General features: G+C 34.8%; 1 protein-coding gene across 3 annotated transcripts in view; it reads right to left on the reverse strand.

Annotated features, from left to right (window-relative positions):
- LOC128985009 (scaffold attachment factor B2-like) overlaps positions 1-18921 on the reverse strand; it is a 106467-nt gene that overhangs the window by 36276 nt on the left and 51270 nt on the right. For all 3 annotated transcript variants that reach the window (XM_054404391.1, XM_054404384.1, XM_054404395.1), the window contains exons 5-9: positions 16690-16720; positions 15663-15753; positions 13584-13621; positions 13029-13153; positions 7008-7142 (exon numbers count right to left, since the gene is read on the reverse strand). In XM_054404391.1, the coding sequence (XP_054260366.1) occupies positions 7008-7142; positions 13029-13153; positions 13584-13621; positions 15663-15753; positions 16690-16720 (420 nt within the window). The remainder of the gene's footprint in view (positions 1-7007; positions 7143-13028; positions 13154-13583; positions 13622-15662; positions 15754-16689; positions 16721-18921) is intronic.

Consider the following 18921-nt stretch of genomic DNA (forward strand, 5'->3'; position numbering starts at 1 on the left):
CACTTAATTTGTGTCGTAAATGAAAACAAAGTTATCACAATTCTACGTTGTTCATGCATTCCAGGTTTGATAAGCACGAACCTTGGCTCAGTCAAGACGCAATGATTATCAATCGTAATTTTGAGGAGATACGAAAGAGACAAACTATCGTAATGTACAACGCATTGGCTCGTCACTATGACGACACACGGTTGCCGTGACAACCTACAGTGCACACTGAGCACTGGTTTTGGTTTTTGGCCTTGTGTGGGAGGGGAGATTATACCAACAAACTATTTCAGGAATTCCATTTTGGGAAGGATGAAAGATAAGGAAGAAACAAAAAGGAAAGATAAGGAAGAAACAAAAAGGAAAGATAAGGAAGAAACAAAAAGTGGTCACGTGTGCAAATTTAGTGGGCGACACAATAAGGCTGTAAAGCGTCGTACCTTGTTTGTTTACTTTTTCAGATTCCTTATCAAACGCCCCTATCTGCTATCTCTCTTTCTCTCTCTCTCTCTCTCTCTCTCCCCCTCTCTCTATCTAACGATGTACTAGTACAGATTGTGGTTGACGACTTTTCTACTTACAAGTTTCCCTGCGGTTATTTTAGTTCAATTAATCCCATAACCTTTCTATAGTTTATCAAAATAATTAATTAATCTGTTTTGTATTTTACTTCCTTTAAACCTACCCCTATTTTATCATCTGTATTTTATAGAATAAAATGCTTGTTTATAAAGTTTGACTGGCCACACAATTTTGTACCTATTTTATTTTGAATAAAGTAACAGTTACTTTGATGATTATATACGGCATTTTTGACCCTAAATACAAAAAAATTTTCAATTTCTTTTTAAACTGTTTTGTAGAGCTTAAAAAAAGAAATAATTTAGTATATTGAAGCGCTGTTGTATGCCTAACGGTCACGGAGAAATTAAAAAATTGTGTATTTTAAAATTCCCATGTTATTCTTATGGAGAAAATTAATTATTGATATATGTTGATAAAATTTGGAAAATTTATTTATTTCATCTTATACTATTGACGTACGGTCAAAAAACACTTTTTACCTTCCCCGTAGCAGCAAACCTAAGCACTCGTTAAATCTAATGTTATTTAAATTGCGAATAAATATGTCTTATTTATGGAAATATTTTAGTAAAAATGTAATCAGACAAGTTGAAATTCGCTTAGTCTGCAGGTTTGCTGCGGCGGGGGTATTTAAGCTTTATAGCTGAATCTATTTTAGTTGTATGGAACAAGGTATCCAAACCAACCTTAGACAGAGGAGAGGGGTGGTACTAAGGGAAGAGGTTTTGGACATAACTTTGGCTAGCAATTATGCAGCGACAAAGGTTATAAAATGGAGGGTATCTGATGACCATTCCGTTTGGATCACAGTCACATTATTGCAATTTTACTATAGGCTCGATCTGTACAAGGAGACCTATAGTAACATGAGAAGGATAGACTGGAACCAGTGTCGATAGGTGCTAGGGGACTGACTAAGCCAAATAAAAGACAGAGAAGAGCATTGGGGTGGAGAGTATGGCAAATTCTTTGAATGCAGCCATATATAGTTTTTGTACCAAAAACCCACCCGGAGACTGTAAAGAACACTGCTGGTGGAATAGAAGCCCTGAGGAGGAAGATTCACAGATTGCATAATGTAGCAAAGCGTACAGGAAACTGGAACAACTACTTGAAGATGCTCGATGTTTATAATAAGACAATTAGAAGAGCTAAGAAAGAGTCATGGAGAGAGAATTCTGGCAGAACACGGAAAGTGTATCTGAATGTGCAAAGCTCCATTGAGTCTTAGCTCGAGGCCAAGCCAATCCTATAGGAACAATGCTTAAGGGGGATGGCACATATAGGGATGGCCAGCCTGTTGAGCGCTCACTTCCCAGGATCCATGCATCCACAGAACACTGTCCAAGAAGAGATGGAAAGAGAGACTAGGGTGCGGACTACAAGGGAAGATTGGGTTTGCCCTAGGGCTGTGATCACCTTTACGGGTATAAAATGGGCTCTTAAGCCATTCAACCGTTTAAAAATCCTGGTAACGATGGCATCTATCCTGTGTTCTTGCAGGAGGGTGGAGACCAGTCCCCCCAGACTCCCCTTGGTGTGTCTATTCAGGACCAGCATAGCCAGTGGAGTAATACAAACATAATGGAGGACCTCAAGGGTGGTTATCATACCGAAGCCTGGAAGGGACACATATGCTGTGCCAAGGCTTTTAGACCTATCAGCCTTACATCGTTTCTCCTGATGACCATGATTAAATTAGTGGATAGGCGAATAAAGGATAGGGTCCTTGTTGGCCGGAAACTGGCCACTGTATTCCCGGAAGAAGTTGTTGCCCCGTTCGAGTGTGCAAGAGTATGTTTGGAGGGTGGTCTGACAGGCCACACCATATACATGAACTCGGACAGCAAAGCAGCGCTTATGGTACTTGAAAGTTTTGAATTTACCATTAAGGCAGTATGGGACTGTCATCAGGCCATGAAAGTCCTGGGAGAGAACAACCAGGTTATCATTAGTTGGGTTCCAGGGCACAAAGGTGTTGCTGGCAATGACGGAGCTGACAAGTGGGCAAACAAAGGAGCTGAAAGCCCGCTCATGGGTCCAGAGCCGACATGTGTTATTGCTTACAGCACAGCGACAGCACAGCAATTTTTTTGCCAGTGGTATTTGAATTTTAATGGGCATAGAACATTGAAGGAGCTGGAAAAGAACAGAAGGCAACATACAGTCAAAGAGAATGCTGCAGGCACCTACCGGTGCGATAGCGGCAAATGCCCTTGGGCTGAATAGTAAGACCCTGCTGAAGGTGGCTTCATCAGCGACCACTGGGTATTCTGCGGACATCTACACAAGATAGGAATTCTAGTTTAAAGCCTCTTATGTGGGAGGATGAGACAGCCTTCCACATGATATTTATGTGACCAGCCATAAAAGTTCTGCGTATGAGATCCCTTGGCCTATTGACGGGAGATCAAAGTGAAGAACAGGTTACCATAGTCAAAAGTATCTCATGGTTCACTAAGGACCTGGGATTGGACGGAAAATGAGGACTTGTGAATGAGGGTGCACAATAAGCTGTTCCAGCTGCGATGCAATCCCATGGTCTCTTGTAAGTAGGGGTGTGCGATGCAGCATATTTTTTTCGATTCGATGCATCGATGCGATTCAAAGAATTTCGATTCGAATCGATGCGATTCGATTCGATGCGATTCGATTCGATGCAGCACAGCATGATTTTCTTCAAAAATTAAATACAACATGTGTTTCTGTAATGGATCCTTTACCTTAAAAAAAGTTAAAGTAAAAAATGTACCTACAAAATAAAATTATGAACAAGAGGATAGTTGCTGACCTAACCTCATTAATGGACACTGCTAATTTTATGGTTGGCCTAAGGAAATTCACCCTTCACTAACAATTAGAATAAGCCTATATATCAATAAAGCAATCGTTAAGTTTATTATTATTGACCTGTATTAAATAAAATAGAGTTTATTTTATGACGTACGGTAGTATTGTTACTTAGTTTTCACATTTATATTTGTTGGCTTTCAATACTTCTGGTTCATTCTTAAATCAGCACGAACCAAAAAAGTTGATTATCAGTGTTTATTGTCTATTTTAGTGATGGTCGGATCCGGATATCGGACTACCGGATCCGCCGGATCTGAGCTAGAACCGACGCCCGATCGTATCCACAAAAAATCGGATCTTGGGCTGGATCCGGTTTTAATGGATCCAATTTTATTTATACTATTAACACAAAATGGACGAGTATTCGAGATTTTGAGTTTGAGTAAAGTACAATATAGAAATAAGCAAGAGAGGTAGTTGTCCTAACCTATTTTTATAGCTGTCAAGACAGAATAGGTCAACTCAAAGCAGTCGCCGGCGACTGACTGGCAATGGCAATGGTATACTGACTTGACACAGAATAGAATGACATGACCGGTAGTGATTTTGTTTTAAAGTAGGCCTACTGTTTCACAATAGAAAATTTCACTACTGAACTACGTAAGCAATAAATTTATGTTTATAAAAGTCAAAATAGAAACACTTTAAATAAAGGCAAAACAATAGACGGGAGGCAGGCGTTGTGCAATGACCTTGAAATGAGCGGAATAGTAACATTGAGTAGGGGAAGGGAAGGGTGAGACCTTTGAGCTATAGACTATTTAGACTAGACTTTCACCACTTCCCAAATGGCTGGGTACGGGGATTACAATTGCAGGTTTTTTCCTTGCCTGGTTTGACTTTTGTCTTTTTGTGTAGGAGATTTGAATAATCAAAAATATAATTTGAATTGACCACAATTATTTAGCATTGATAATACAATTTGCAAGGGACCAGGAGGAAATAGAACAAAACACTAAAATTAATAGAATAACAAACAAAGTAAACAACAAATTAAATACAGAACACAGTGATTTAACACTGTCACTGTCACTCAATGTTGTTGTCTAGAAGGGTCGGTGAACTAATCAATAAATAGCCAAAACCAGTTTCCTCCCCCTCTAACCACCACCCCCCCCCCTAAGCCGGGAGGCCCAACACTTTGTCCTTGAAACACCCTAGCCTCTGAAACAATAAACCCTTACACCTGCGTTGCTGTTTTGACAACAGGTTTATGAATGCGTTCACTATTTTTCATTTTCCAGAATTAACTATCAATTATTATTATTTGCAAGTTACAAATAGGAAACTACATGACATTATGGTACCTATTCAATGACCCATGTATTATCAAAAATTTATAATTGATTACTTATTTTGATAATAAAAAGCATTCATTACAGCACGCAGCACTTATTGATATATATATATATATACTGTATATATAATCATCAAAGTATCTGTTACTTTATACAAAATAAAATAGGTACAAAATTGTGTGGCCAGTCAAAATTTATAAACAAACATTTTATTCAATAAAATACAGATGGTAAATAGGGGTTGGTTTAAAGGAAATAAAATACAAAACAGATTAATTAATTATTTTGATAAACGATAGAAAGGTTATGGGATTGATTGAACTAAAATAACCACAGGGAATCTTAAGTAGAAAAGTCGTCAACCACAATCTGTTTAATCAGTACATCGTTAGAGAGAGGGGGGGGGGGAGAGAGAGATAGCAGATAGGGGCGTTTGATAGGGAATCTGAAAAAGTAAACAAACAAGGAACAACGACGCGACAATACTCGTTTATAACCTTATTGTCAAATCTAGGTCTTTGTTAGACAAAAGAAAATCACACCGTTTTAAACTTTAACCTAATTTTATACTTTTTACAAACAAACACGTCCTACATAACGGTTCTTGATATTTATCAATGTATCTTAGCAATCGTCACTTGCTCCATTGAAACACGAACGTTGATTGGCTGACATGACAGTGCAGCGTGGCCTCTCGACCAATGAGAACTCTTGTTACAAACTTTGATTTATCTTAGATGGTCAACATTTACCATTCATTATAATATTACAAAATCGACATGGACTATGCGTATGGTGTTTTTCAATCAAAACTTATGTTATAGTAGCACTTAAAACTTCACTTTAACTCTTAAACTAGGTAGATAGTACAGATATAATATGGATCTACTTTTTGGTGCAATAGGCAAGTGCAAGCCTAACCCTCTGACTTCGATGTTGTAATTGAATCAATTTTTCTAATGATGCGTAATGCAGGGATGAAACTGAACATTTAGACAAGTTTAGGTTATTTATTTTGTTCTAAAAATTTTAAGATCTGACTTATTGATACAGACATTTTTTAGTATAATTTCGTGTTGAGGACACTTGCGCGCCGGTTGTCTGAGACTGAATTCTGACTGTCTGACATCTTGAAATGTAGATTGTATTGTGTTGTGCAATATCATCTGCCTGCAGAGAGAACAGCTGAAAATAAACTTTAGCTGTTTTGAACTAAATAGTGTGCTAAGTTGGTTACTAAAGTTGTTAGCGTGATTACAAAACTAATAGATATCAAATAAATAAATGTTAAAATAAAATATCTATCCATCCCTGTCGGCTGTCGGTATCGGCGGAATCGGGCGAAATCGATGTTTGGCTATCGATTCTTGATACCGATATTCCTAGTATCGGCAATGTCCGAGTATCGGTGGTAGCGATAATTGACACTTCCCTATCTAAAACTCATTTTGGAGTCCTGAATTAGTTTTAAATATGCATCGGGACGTAATCGTTGCATCGGGAGCTAACCGATGCATCGGTCTTTTTCGATGCATCGAGGCCAAATCGATGCATCGTGATTTCGATGCATGCTGAATCGAATCGCGATTCGATGCATCGAATCGAATCAAATCGAAATTTCAATGCATTTTCGATGCATCGCACACCCCTACTTGTAAGCATGGCAATTTGTAAAAAAAAACATTTTTCGTGATTGAGGCCACATCATCCCTGATCATTTTGCAAATGTATGATGATTCCTCACTATTCCAGCAGTGATCGTGATTTTTAACAATAGCGGCAACAGCTGTAATCATTTCTTACGATCGCAGCAACTTGCGTGATCATTACTACGATCGCAGCAACTTCTGTAATCATTTCCTATGATCGCGGCAACATCAGTGATTTGTGATAGTTTCCCGCCATCGCAATCTTTGATTACGCAAAATTAGAAAATCTGTGATTTTGGGCGGTATTTTTGGCGAACTGGCAAAGGTTGTTACTGCCCGGTTCCTTTTTACTTACAATTCACAGATTTTTCCCGGTTATCAAAATTTACATACAATTCCCGGTTTCCAGGTTGGGTGGACACCCTGATCTTTAATGTAAAAATGTCCTAAAATGGGTACCTATTTTATGATAATTATTATAAAAAGGTTTTTCCAAACTGAAAACCAATATTATATGTTCAACCAAGTCACGGAAAAATGATAGGAATGTTGCCTGAATTGTGTTTTGCTACCATGACCATTAAATGGTTTTGCAACTATATCCACTAAACCACTGGTGTTTCCTACAACTAACCTTCTCCACAGATATGAGTCTCCCATGCAGCTCAGTATGATGCAGACTCTGGACAGCCTTGGTGGCATCCTCAGGATTTGACATTGTGACATATCCGTAACACCGAGCTCCAGGAGTGCGTGCATTGGTTACCACCTGACAACCATCCAACAAAGTCTAGGATTATATCGAATTAAACAACACTTTCTCCATATACAGTAGAGTCTCGCAAACTCTGCGTAATGTGGGCTGGAATGGTGCCGAGTTTGTGAAATGCCGGGTTATCGGGAAGTACGGTTAAAAATAAGAACAATACAAATTTTAAACTTTTTAACCCCCTTCTTGATTTTTATTTATATTAAAAGTCAGTATCGAGTCATCAGATAATAGTTCAACAAATCATTAGTACGAGTTGCGAACAATTTGACTTAAGCTCGCATAAGTTCATGATTAACTCGGACTCAAAAAATCACTAATTTTCTGAGCCAAGTGATGGCCGAGTTATCCAGACTGCCAGGTTATCGAGTGCCGAGTTTGCGGGACTCTACTGTACTATGGTAAAGAGGGAGAAAGTAAAAGGAATAATACTATGTAGACTATTATTATGGACAATCTCATCTTTTTATTTTTAACTATATGAAAAATTAACAAGTAGTACATTTCCTTTAAACCTTCCCGAACGTTGGCGGTATATATACGTCAACGACAATATTCAGTTGCAACCTTGGCCCCAACTCTAGTATGTATACCCAACTCAATCTAAAGGTCACAAGCGTAGGACGCTTATTTTAAAGTTGTTTCTTGGCCGTCAACAGTTACCTTAGGCCATTAATCAAAATTATGTTTGCGATAATTTTTAAAATTTATTTCTGATTGGTGGGTTGGTATCACTGATCTCGTAACATCTATTGTTTACTTAACCGGCCTGAGTCATCCTCATGTTATTGTTCCACGCAGACAGTCTGTTTACGTGTTCTTGAGTGAAGTAAATCTAGTAAGATAAGATTAGTGTGGTAATATATTCAGTGCATTAGAATGTGTTGTGTTGTTTATTGAAAATGGCATTTAGATTGAATGATCCGAATCAAATTTTTTTTATTTTAGGCCTATTATAATAAGTTAAGTCTGTTTTGTCTTTGGTAATAATAAAGAAGTCATATTGTTTTACCATCATTTTTTAAAATTTCATTAACCTTTTAGTTTGTTAAAAATAAATGTTTTTCCTAAACAAAATTTAAAAGCGTAACGACACGTCATAAGGATCAATGTATTCCTTAGCGAGCGTTAGACGTATATACAAACAATTATGGTCATACATAATACCCCCCAACTAAACAAATTTCCATTTGCCTGATTGGATTTACACTAAAATGTCACCTTAAAATATCATATATATTCCCTATTTAAATATAACTAGCTGTACCCGCGGGCTTTGCCCCGCTTAACTTCATAAGTATTCGCATGGCTCAATCACGTCCTGGTTGAAGTTCGCTCGCTACGCTCACTCACCTTTTGGTTGCAAATTAGCTGTTGTCATAAATTTAAAAAAAGTCATCCCTTTTATTGTTTATAATACTTTGATAAAGGTTTTTATGTTTTAATATTTAACATTGGAGAATTTAAACGTTGTTGAGTGCACAGGTGTGCTGCGATTGGGGTTTAATACATTTGGACTTATTAAAAAGTAAAATAGTTTTCTGTGCTGCACTCTGTAGAAACACTGTGGCACTATTTCAAATCATGACTAATGCTAATATAGAATGTTGTTGTACCATATTTTGATATATATAAAAAATTATTTAAAAAAATTAAAATTATGTACTGGCTAATAGTCAGCCGGGGTCGCCGGGAATCCGGATTTCGGGTTTAAACAAACGCGGTGGCCGTCGAGGCTGCTCGATCGCTTTTGCTGGTAGACTCCCGACGAAGACGGACGTGCGACAAATGCAGCCCTCATTTGGAGGTAATACTTAGCATTAGTTATTTGTTTTAAACACTTTAAACAACTTCTCTACATTCTTGACAAAATCTTAAAGCTGATTTATTCTTTATTGTTGAATTAATTTATAAAAAAAAGTATACAAAATGGGTATTTCATTTCTAGGGTTCACGTTCTGGGCAAGTTTTCCCCTCTCCATAACAGATTTCTTTTGTCGTGATTCTTTTGTGCTCTATTAGGTTTAAGTGTTTTATTCAATAGTTTGTGTTAAAAATAAAGCAGTCTTAATAATGTGTATTAATAATTTTCCTGAACTAATCACAGTAGTTACAAAATTAAATAATGTATGTAATGATTTAAAATAAAAGGTAAATGTAAAATTTGGTACATACATATTATGCGCTACTCTGCTACTACTGTGATAAAGTTCTTTGGAAACATTGTTTTGTTTTACGTGAAATAAAAATGGCTAGTATTAAAGTTGATCTCTTAACAAAAGAAGAATTACTGTACGAATTAAAAGTAAGAAATATTGTTTGTGAAGGAAGTACAACGGTAAACACTTTACGAAAGAAACTCAGGCAATGTATTAGGGAAAATATTCCCGCTTTAGCTGAAAATCTAGTGGGAAAAATTAGTGTTAATTCAGAACTAGAAATATTAGAGTTAAAAATAGGACAGTGTCAAGAATCTGTAGCTGATCTGACTGAAACAAGCAGGCCAATCGATGTATGTAGAAATGAAAATAAAATAGAACATTCTCCCAATAGGTTAAATATAATTCTTAAATTTAAATTAGATGAATCTCAGAGAAATACGTGTAAAGAACTAATGGATAAGATTAGGGCTATGTCAGAATCCTTAAGCAAATTAAATATTGATGTTAGTGTAAAAGAAAATGCTGTTCGTAGGATTAGTGAATCTAATATAGAGGAAGAAGAATTGCTGGATGATGTATTTACGAGAGATGAGTCACGTGTGGCTGTTAGCATAAGCGAGAATTTGAATTCTGTAGATGTACCACCAAGTAACTTAAACTCTGTAAATGTACCTCCAAGTAACTTAAATATTCCACCTACTGATACTAAGGTTTTCCGCAAATTACCAAATCCACTGGAAGCATATTTTAAGGATTTCAAATCAACTGATGGCTTACACTGTGGTGATTTCATTGAATTTCTAAAACTAATGTATAAAATAAAAGAGGAAACAGAAATGTCTGATCGGGCAATAGTTGAGATGTTTGTGTACAGAACGTCAGGAGCATTACATAACAAGTTAATTGAAAATAGGAACAAAGCTATCGCTGATTTACATTCAGAATTAATGAGATGTTTTATGCCATTAAGTTTAAGGGATAGCTTGATTAGAAAGTTTGTAAACACGCAGCGATATCACATCAAGCATCGGCATTGTGATATTTATTTATTTATAAATGCTTTTCATTTCAATTATTCATTATTCATCTTCAAATTATTCATCTACGTCCTATCCTACCCTAATAAAACTAGTTTTGTTATAATTTAAGTAATAAAACCGGGCCTGATTGTAAGTTACATATAAACTGCACAATATTAATCACTACTCTACTAACATTGAAATACCACCACCGAAGCAAACCTACAGAATAAGTGAATTTCTATTTGCGAGATTGTATTTATACTAAATTATCTCATAAAAATATTTACATTCATTCCCTATTTAAATAACATTAATATAATGAGTACGAAGGTTTGCTGCAACTGTAAGAGTTAAAAATTGGGTTTTTGATGGTTCGTTATTTTATTTCCAAAGTAGTGAGGCCGTATTTTAATAGCCAAAGACACTATAACCAATCCAGTGAATACAGAAAAAAGATTTGAATCTTAATCGGTAATCTAGTTTTCCCGGAGAATACAGCGTAAATTTACATTTTGTCAGTACAGACAGAATGACAGACAGACAGACAGACAGAAATTGAGATGAGACTCGTTTCGGCTTTCTTAGGCTATGAAACGTAAAAATATCCTAAAACTCCATGATTCTACGCAATGGACAGATAAAACTGTAATTTTATTTTTATAGAATAAGACTGCTACTCTACTAGTCAAATTTGCACAGTTTCAAGCACTCGACACAAGACCAGCTGGTCGGAGTCTAACAACATTGAATCACTGCAAGGGATGAGCGCAGAGGTAGACGAACATTCAGATGACTTCTGAGAATTTCAACTTTCTCGTTTTGCAATGTGCCGTTATAGCCTTACTTGGAAGAGGGGTATTATTGGACCACGAATGAGTTTGTATTTGTTTAGTTTGAAATAAATCCGACCTGAATATAAAATAGCAAATGCAAGTCCGCAGTTTGCGTTTTTGATCAGTAACGTAATTAAAATTTACCAAAACTAAAGTTAAGTGTCTTAATCTAGTGCAACAAACCTAAATATTGACTACTGGTTTTGATTAACGTCAATTAGTAATACTTAACGTTATTTAAGCCTATTGTATGTTTGATAACTGACATCCTGACTTTTATTTCAGTTACTAATTTCAATATTATTGTTAAACAATGCAATAATGTTATTTCATAAAATTTGTACCTGAGAAATTTAAACATGAACATACATTTCTCGTAAGTGTAAGAAATTTTAAAATGATACGATTTGTAATGATACGATATTAAAACGAGCAATTCAGCATTCTTATTTAGAAACACGACCGAAGCGTGTCTATATGTCCGCAGTAAAAGTAAAAAGTAGGCCTATGTATTTATGTGTTTCGTCATGTGTGTAAGTGTAAAATTCGTGTACGTGTTTTCAAAACTTTATGACGCACCTAATGGGGAGGTTCAAGCTCTTATATTAAGGACTGATGATGGCGATTTAACGTCGCCGAAATGCATATCCTGCAACAGGATTCTACAGGATCGACCGGCGGACACAAGAAATGTATTCTTTGATTGAAAGATTTTTTTAAACTATAGACTACGGTAAGCAATAAAATGCATTTACATACGCTTGTAAATTTAGTTACCCATTCTTCATTATGTAACGACATTTGATGTAATATGCCAGAAACTCAGTACAGTAGACTCCCTCTTTTCCGGACACCTTTTAACCGGACATCGGTTTAACCGGACTACACTCAACTGAAATTAAATCTCTTTAACCGGACAATTTTTATCAGCACATTGGTTTAACCGGACTAGATCAGCAGGAAGTGGCCGGTACTGAAACGACTGTTCTTGTGGGAAAGATTTGAGAACAGTAATCACATGTCTAAATGCAATGCTCTCCTAAATTTAAGTCGAATATCACCGTAAACGGTCCGTTTTAATGAGTTTTTGGGGACGTCGGCTTAACCGGAAAACCCGTTATCCGGACTGGCCTCGGTCCCTAGGAGTTCGGATAAGAGGGAGTCTACTGTATCTAAATCCCGTAAACTGATGCCTAGCCAATGCCGAGCTCCTAGCGCCAATGCCGCGCTTTGCAATTTTATGCATATTTTTAATCGCTTGAAAATTATACAAGTAAACTCCGTATCAAAAAAAAGCTTCAAATAAAAAAAAATTCATACTTTTATCTATGACATTTTTTTCATAGAGCCGCAGGAATTTTTTTCCTGACCAAAAAATAAAAAAAGATCCTCCCTTACTAATTTTTCATATTTTTAGTGGTGTTAAAAAACTATCATCAGTCTTCATTTGCCTAAATAAATTATAAAACATACGTTAAGGTTGAAACTAACTACATAGTAATAAGCACTAGTTTAAAAAAAAAAAATAACATATCAATTTGAAATTTTTATGTTAACAAATAAGTGTAGCAGAGCAGGTTGAGTGAATGTATGTTTGTGTAAAACAGAGAGGTTCCTTCGGCCCATCCACCTCAGTATCCCACCAATTCGAATGGTGGGCACGGACCGTTTTTCTACGACACAGCGCGCTATCTAGTAGAGTATCATACATTGATGGATAGGTCTTGCAATTTATAGTAATAAACAGCACAACGAATTAAATTATGCATATGATAGATTACCTAAAACAGTTAACCTGAGGACTAAAAGATTCCACAAGTGGAGTATTTAATCTATATTTATATTGTTATATGAAAATGTAGCTGTTACCTTAGCTCCAATGACTTTGCCATATTTAGAGAAAACTTGCTTGAGATCTGTTGCTCGTGTAGTGGTGGCTAATCCACTAACCCAAAGGTTTCTGCTGCTGCTGCTTCCTTGAGCTATTTTCTTGTCTGCAATATTTAAATAAAAATTAATAACTCATTGAAAAAGTAAAATATACATTTTTAACTGTTTTTATTTTAATGAATTGATTCATAAATTTTGTTCAGTGTGTTCTGGTGAGAGGATAGTACTATAAGCATTATGTATTAAATAAATAATTCTTTATTGTCACATAAAGTTTTGAATCATAGCATAGCTAAAAAAACAGATGACATTGTCAAGATAAAAACTAACCTAAAATACACAATAATATGTCTTATGCACTTAAATACCTTTCAATAAAATTGACAATGACTTTTACTGAAGTTAATGTCTTGACATTAATTATGCCACAGAAGAGTTTTGCTCTAAAAAAAAGTTAATTTTTCCAAAATTAAATTCTGCTAAACAAATGTTCTGGAAATTTATAGCCTAATCACGTTCCCAAGTCATACTTACTTTTGTCATCTTTGGAAGCTTTATCACCAGCAGAAGAGCTAAATAAATGACAAAAAAAAATCATATTAGATAGAAAGAGATTCAAGTTTATAAGTATAGATGGCACATTCTAAAATAATTAGTGCCCGAGTTCTAAACATTGAGGTATTGGATTTACTATTTAATTAGTAATTAAATCCTTTGCTAGGTTTCATCCATAAACTCTTTCCTTTCCCCCACCCCTCTACCAACACAGTACAAAATTATATAACCATATACTTAAAAATTGATGTTCCAATGATTTAAAACACTTTTTAATTGAGTACCAGAATGTTCTTTTGTCTAATTCAATTTCTTTATTTATAAATAGGATTTTACAAATTTTTTAGAGTGTGAGAGGTTCAAAACTTGAGTTAACATTATTGATTAGCCATCCATGAGTGTGACCCTTTTGTAATAGAGCCAAGAATAGAATTTTACTAATGTATTACATGAACAATATGTTTGGTCTTTTGTGGCTAAATCAGTGTGGAACAATCAAGAGACTTAAACAATGGTAACCAGGAATCACAAGTTTAGATTTAAACTAGAGAAAACAACAAAATATTAAATAATTTGTTTATGTGGTAAACCCATACATTACTATACTACCAAATCAGTGAAAGGGGTGATTTTAACTTATAATAGACTAAAATACTATAACACCATCTTCAATTTGGTGAATAAAAAAAAATACCTATTTGTTTCGTGTGGAATAACTACAAAAAGTTATTCTATGTTTAAGAGCCATTTTCATCATCCAATAAACAGGTTTTAAACAGAACTAAAGCACTATATTTTTTATATAAATATATATTATATGATTTTTGTTTGATTTACTAAAATTAGTTTGTACTGTACTTGTAGTCAAATAAAATTTGTCAAACAATCATACCAAGACTTAAAACAATAGTAATTGAAGATAAATCTTTTTAATTAGAATACTATCCTTTCATTTTACTTGAATTTAAAGTTATGATTATATTTATATTTCATAAGCACGCCAATTGAAAGATAATTTTTCCATTCCTAAATGTTTCTATTTGTCCTATTTCAAGTCAGGTAACCTACCTTTAACTCTAATGTATAAAAGACTCCTGAAGAGGCAACCATAGAACTTACATATCTAGGTATATGTAGAACACATATACCATCATACACTACGATAAAAAAAATTTAGATTTTAAAATTGAAGCTAAAAGACATTATAGAACAGTTTTGTACAGTGGAATTTGGAAAAATAAATCTCAACGGGAGCTATTAAGTACATATCAAAATTGTGACGGAATAATAAACTTTTAAGCCAATTACAAACTTCTTACCAGACTAAGTGATATGTTTGTTAAAATGTGTAAAACGCCAACACAAGCATATTATTCAGTTAAAAAGTAGATAGATAATCATTCCTAATAAAAGGTATGGGCAGAAAACATACGAAGATAGATAGATTAAAAAATTAAAAACGTTGGTCATGAACTATGTGTTAGGCCTATAGTCAAATTAATTTTGGTAACAAGTCCCTAACTGGTGCAACATATTTACATTTCCTATTTTATTGCAAACCGAAATAACACTTGCACATTAGGAAAGCATTATTTCGGAAGGAAAGCTGGAAACATTCTCAAATGTTGGCTTCCTTAGTAAAAAAGACATAATAGTATTTTTTTGCGATCAAGAGGAATCTTTCTTGATCAAAGAGGAAAAATTTTGATTTAAGGTTTTCATTTCATCAGTTTATTACATTATTTACAATATAAATTTGTTTAGATTACACTACCTCATTTTAAAGTTGATAGACTTGAACCCATGGACCATTTACCATTGCTAACCACTTTTACATTACCGAATTGACGCAAACTTCAACATTCACTTGTGATCTAGATGGCTTGTGGTGTAATCTGCTGAAATAATAAGGAGAACCATGTTTCTTCAGAATAGAAGATCCTTCTGCCATGTAGAGTTGGTAGATATCTTCATCTTGGTATCTACATATCCTGACATCTATATATTCTGACAATCTAGTCAGAAGAATCTCTCAGGTGGAAAAAAATCTAAACAAACCTCTTCCCATCCATCTTCTCTTGATTTGTTTTATCTTGAGCCTTCTCCCTGGTAGAAATCTTCTTGTGGCCGGAACTCGCATGGCTTTCATCTGAGACAGTGACATCAAGTAGTGAGAAAAATGTTTAGAAGATAAAAGCCTCTCTTCAGTGACAACCCTTAGTGAAGAACGACGAGGGAATCCTTAGTTCCTTGAAAATACTTCAACAGAATATTCAGTGCAAAAATAGGATAAGATGCTTTAAAAAAACTTAATTGAAAAGGTACTAACTAAACAACATCCTACTTCAAAATCTGAGATCACAAACAACTACATACTTAAGTATGGCTGGAGTTTGTCCAAGGTGGGAGTTTGAGGGTAGAAACTTTCTATGTGTAATTGTATCTTACTAAAGCACTTTTCACTAATTCTGGACAAGCAGATTATGATTCTTCTGCTTCACACAGCAATGAGTTCCTTGTCTTGATTGCACTTAAAAAGTCCAACTTTCAGGACGACGCAACAGATAAATTATCTACAACTTTTTTAAACCTAAATTTTCTTCGCATATTTGCTATCAGTCCAATGATCTTCAAAAGTGGAGGTTGGCATGTTTTCAGTCAATTTCTTCTCAATTTCTTCTTTCTTCTGACAGCACTTCTTTCTTCTAAAAATACACTTCTCTCAGTCGAAATCGTCCAACAAGTTTGAGTACTCCCACCTGGCATTACCAGTAAAGCACAGAGATACAAAAAGAACATCTACAATAACAACAATGACGAATGTAAAGGCTGATACTGCTAATAGGCTTCACTTGCTAATAAATATATCTACTGATTAAAATGCCCATGTCAATGGCATCAATTAAAAATAGTAATTTAGAGTGTTTTTCTTTTTTATTTGTCTGACTGGTCAGGTGTGACTGGTTCAGTTTGACAGTCTAATAAGAAATATAAAAGCAGACTTAAGAGTTATGCTAACAGATGTACTATATTGATTCAACTTTGAACTTATTTTTTAAAATTCGCAATAAAGTATTTATTTTACCTTTGTGGTCTTTTTCTTGACTGCTCTCTTCCTGAAAAATAGTAATATTACGTGTTAACAATCTTTTAAGTTAACAAAGCTTTTAGGTATTTACATAAGACTCTATCCTGGTCTGATCACATTGACAATGTTTGTAAATATTAAGAAACAAGTAACAGACGATTTTTTGAGAATGGCTTATTTTGCTTTCTTTGAAAGCATTCTGAGATATGGTATGATTGTTTGGGAAATGGAGTTGGTATAGATAATGTATAAATTATACAGAAGAAAGCTCTTAGAATACTTACTAATTCCTATAGTCTGGAGCATTGTAAACCACTTTTCATCCAAGCTGGAATCCTTACCATTGTCAACCTTTACACATTTATTAGAAGTATTACTCCATGTCAAAATGAATTTAAGTGATTACCACCCTAGAAGTATACATAACCACAACACTCGTAATAAAAATTAAGTTGAACCTTTAAAGCTGTAGACTCTTCAAAACTATGAATTATCATACCTATCTAGGATTAAGTATGTTCAACAAGCTGCCAAATGATGTCTGTAACGGTTTTTAGTAAAAAGCTCCATAAATGGAATTTAAAAAACACTTTTTATAATGTTAGTGAATTTGTTGATACTTGCCCACATGAGACTGATTTTTTGTAATTTAACTAAATATGTTGTATATACATGGTAATGTAAATGTTTTTCCTATGTAGGCTTACATGTCCTATGTGCTTTTACATTTTCTTTTTGTTAGACCCTTAGAAGTGATGTAAATATTGGATTATTCGATGCATAATATAGTCCAAGAATTTTAGGAATAATAAAGCCATTCGACCTAACAAATTCGGACTAAGTGGAAACTTTGCACAGTTGTTTAGTAAGCCTAAATAAATCAAATTTCAAAAGTCCCCATAAATCCCTGCTGTGCTTCAGCCGCCATCTTGGAAAATTTCACTTTTTTGACAATATTTCACAAACTATTGGTATTAGAGAATTTTTGTAAATACAAAAGTTAAAGAACGTCTAAAAATACATCTTTTAGCGAATTTCCCATATAGGGAATAAGCTATTAGAATAGAATAGAATAGAATAGAAAAGTGCTTTATTAATACATATTATGTACAGTAGGCTACATGAAATGGGTACGATAAATTGATTCATGCACATACAACAATGGTCATACGACCGTCTGCTGGGTTGGCATAATGTCCTCATAATGTCCATTCAATATTAATGAAATAAAATTGTTCCACATAATCAACATACTAAGCACTAAAACAAAATAAAATAACACTTCTTAATGCAACACATATACATACATATATACACATACACATGTATGCATACATACACATATATGTATACTCTAAACATATTGTATACAAAATTTTAAAAATTAAATTCCCTAACTAACTCCCATCTACGTTTCCATGCAATTTTTAAAAAACTTCCAAGGCCCCGCCAATCCTTCCCATTCAAATAATCCACAAACTCCTCATATTGTATTTTTTGTTTACCAAAATACAAGAGTCGCAAGTCATTGAACACCGGGCAACTAGCCACAAAGTGTAAAGCAGATTCATTCTCGTTTAAATTACACAAGGAACATGTGTGGTTTTTGTCGACAATCCACGGTTTATAGTTGAGATCTATAAGTTCTCCTCTACATTTTATTATCCAAGAAATGGTTCGGTTGTCTAAACCAGTTTCCAAGAAGCTATTGTTGCCAAGGTCAAAGTCAACGACGAGGTATTGAGAATGATAAGCTGAAGTACGCGCTCTGCCTAGACACTCAGCTCTCCAGCTATCTCTTGCTGCATTTACGACACTAACTAATTGAGACTTTAACCTACCACTCCCCGCCACCTCCATCGTATGTATATTCAGGTCTATTTGCACGCCATATTTGATTCCTAATGCTCTCCACGCTCGACACCAATCTACATTTTTTCTTAACACTTCAGCTGCTAATAATCTTGGTAAACGTTCAGGTGGTAGCCCCAATATATTTATTATATAATTAAGATTCATTGAGAGAGAATAAATGTGTAATTTATCTAGACCCGTTTCCAAGTACAGTGAGTAATTTGGCGTGTTATTAGGCAACTGAAACAGTTTCCTAATAAATAACTTTTGTACAGATTCTATCTTTTCGCTCTCTAAGTATCCCCATACCTGGCCTCCATAACATAATATTGATCTTACCACAGCGTTAAAACACACAAATTTTGAGGACAGATG

The sequence above is a fragment of the Macrosteles quadrilineatus genome, unplaced genomic scaffold (assembly GCF_028750875.1).
Source record: "Macrosteles quadrilineatus isolate MER2022 unplaced genomic scaffold, UCM_ALF_1.0 Scaffold_1__1_contigs__length_201487025, whole genome shotgun sequence".
Taxonomy (NCBI): domain Eukaryota; kingdom Metazoa; phylum Arthropoda; class Insecta; order Hemiptera; family Cicadellidae; genus Macrosteles; species Macrosteles quadrilineatus.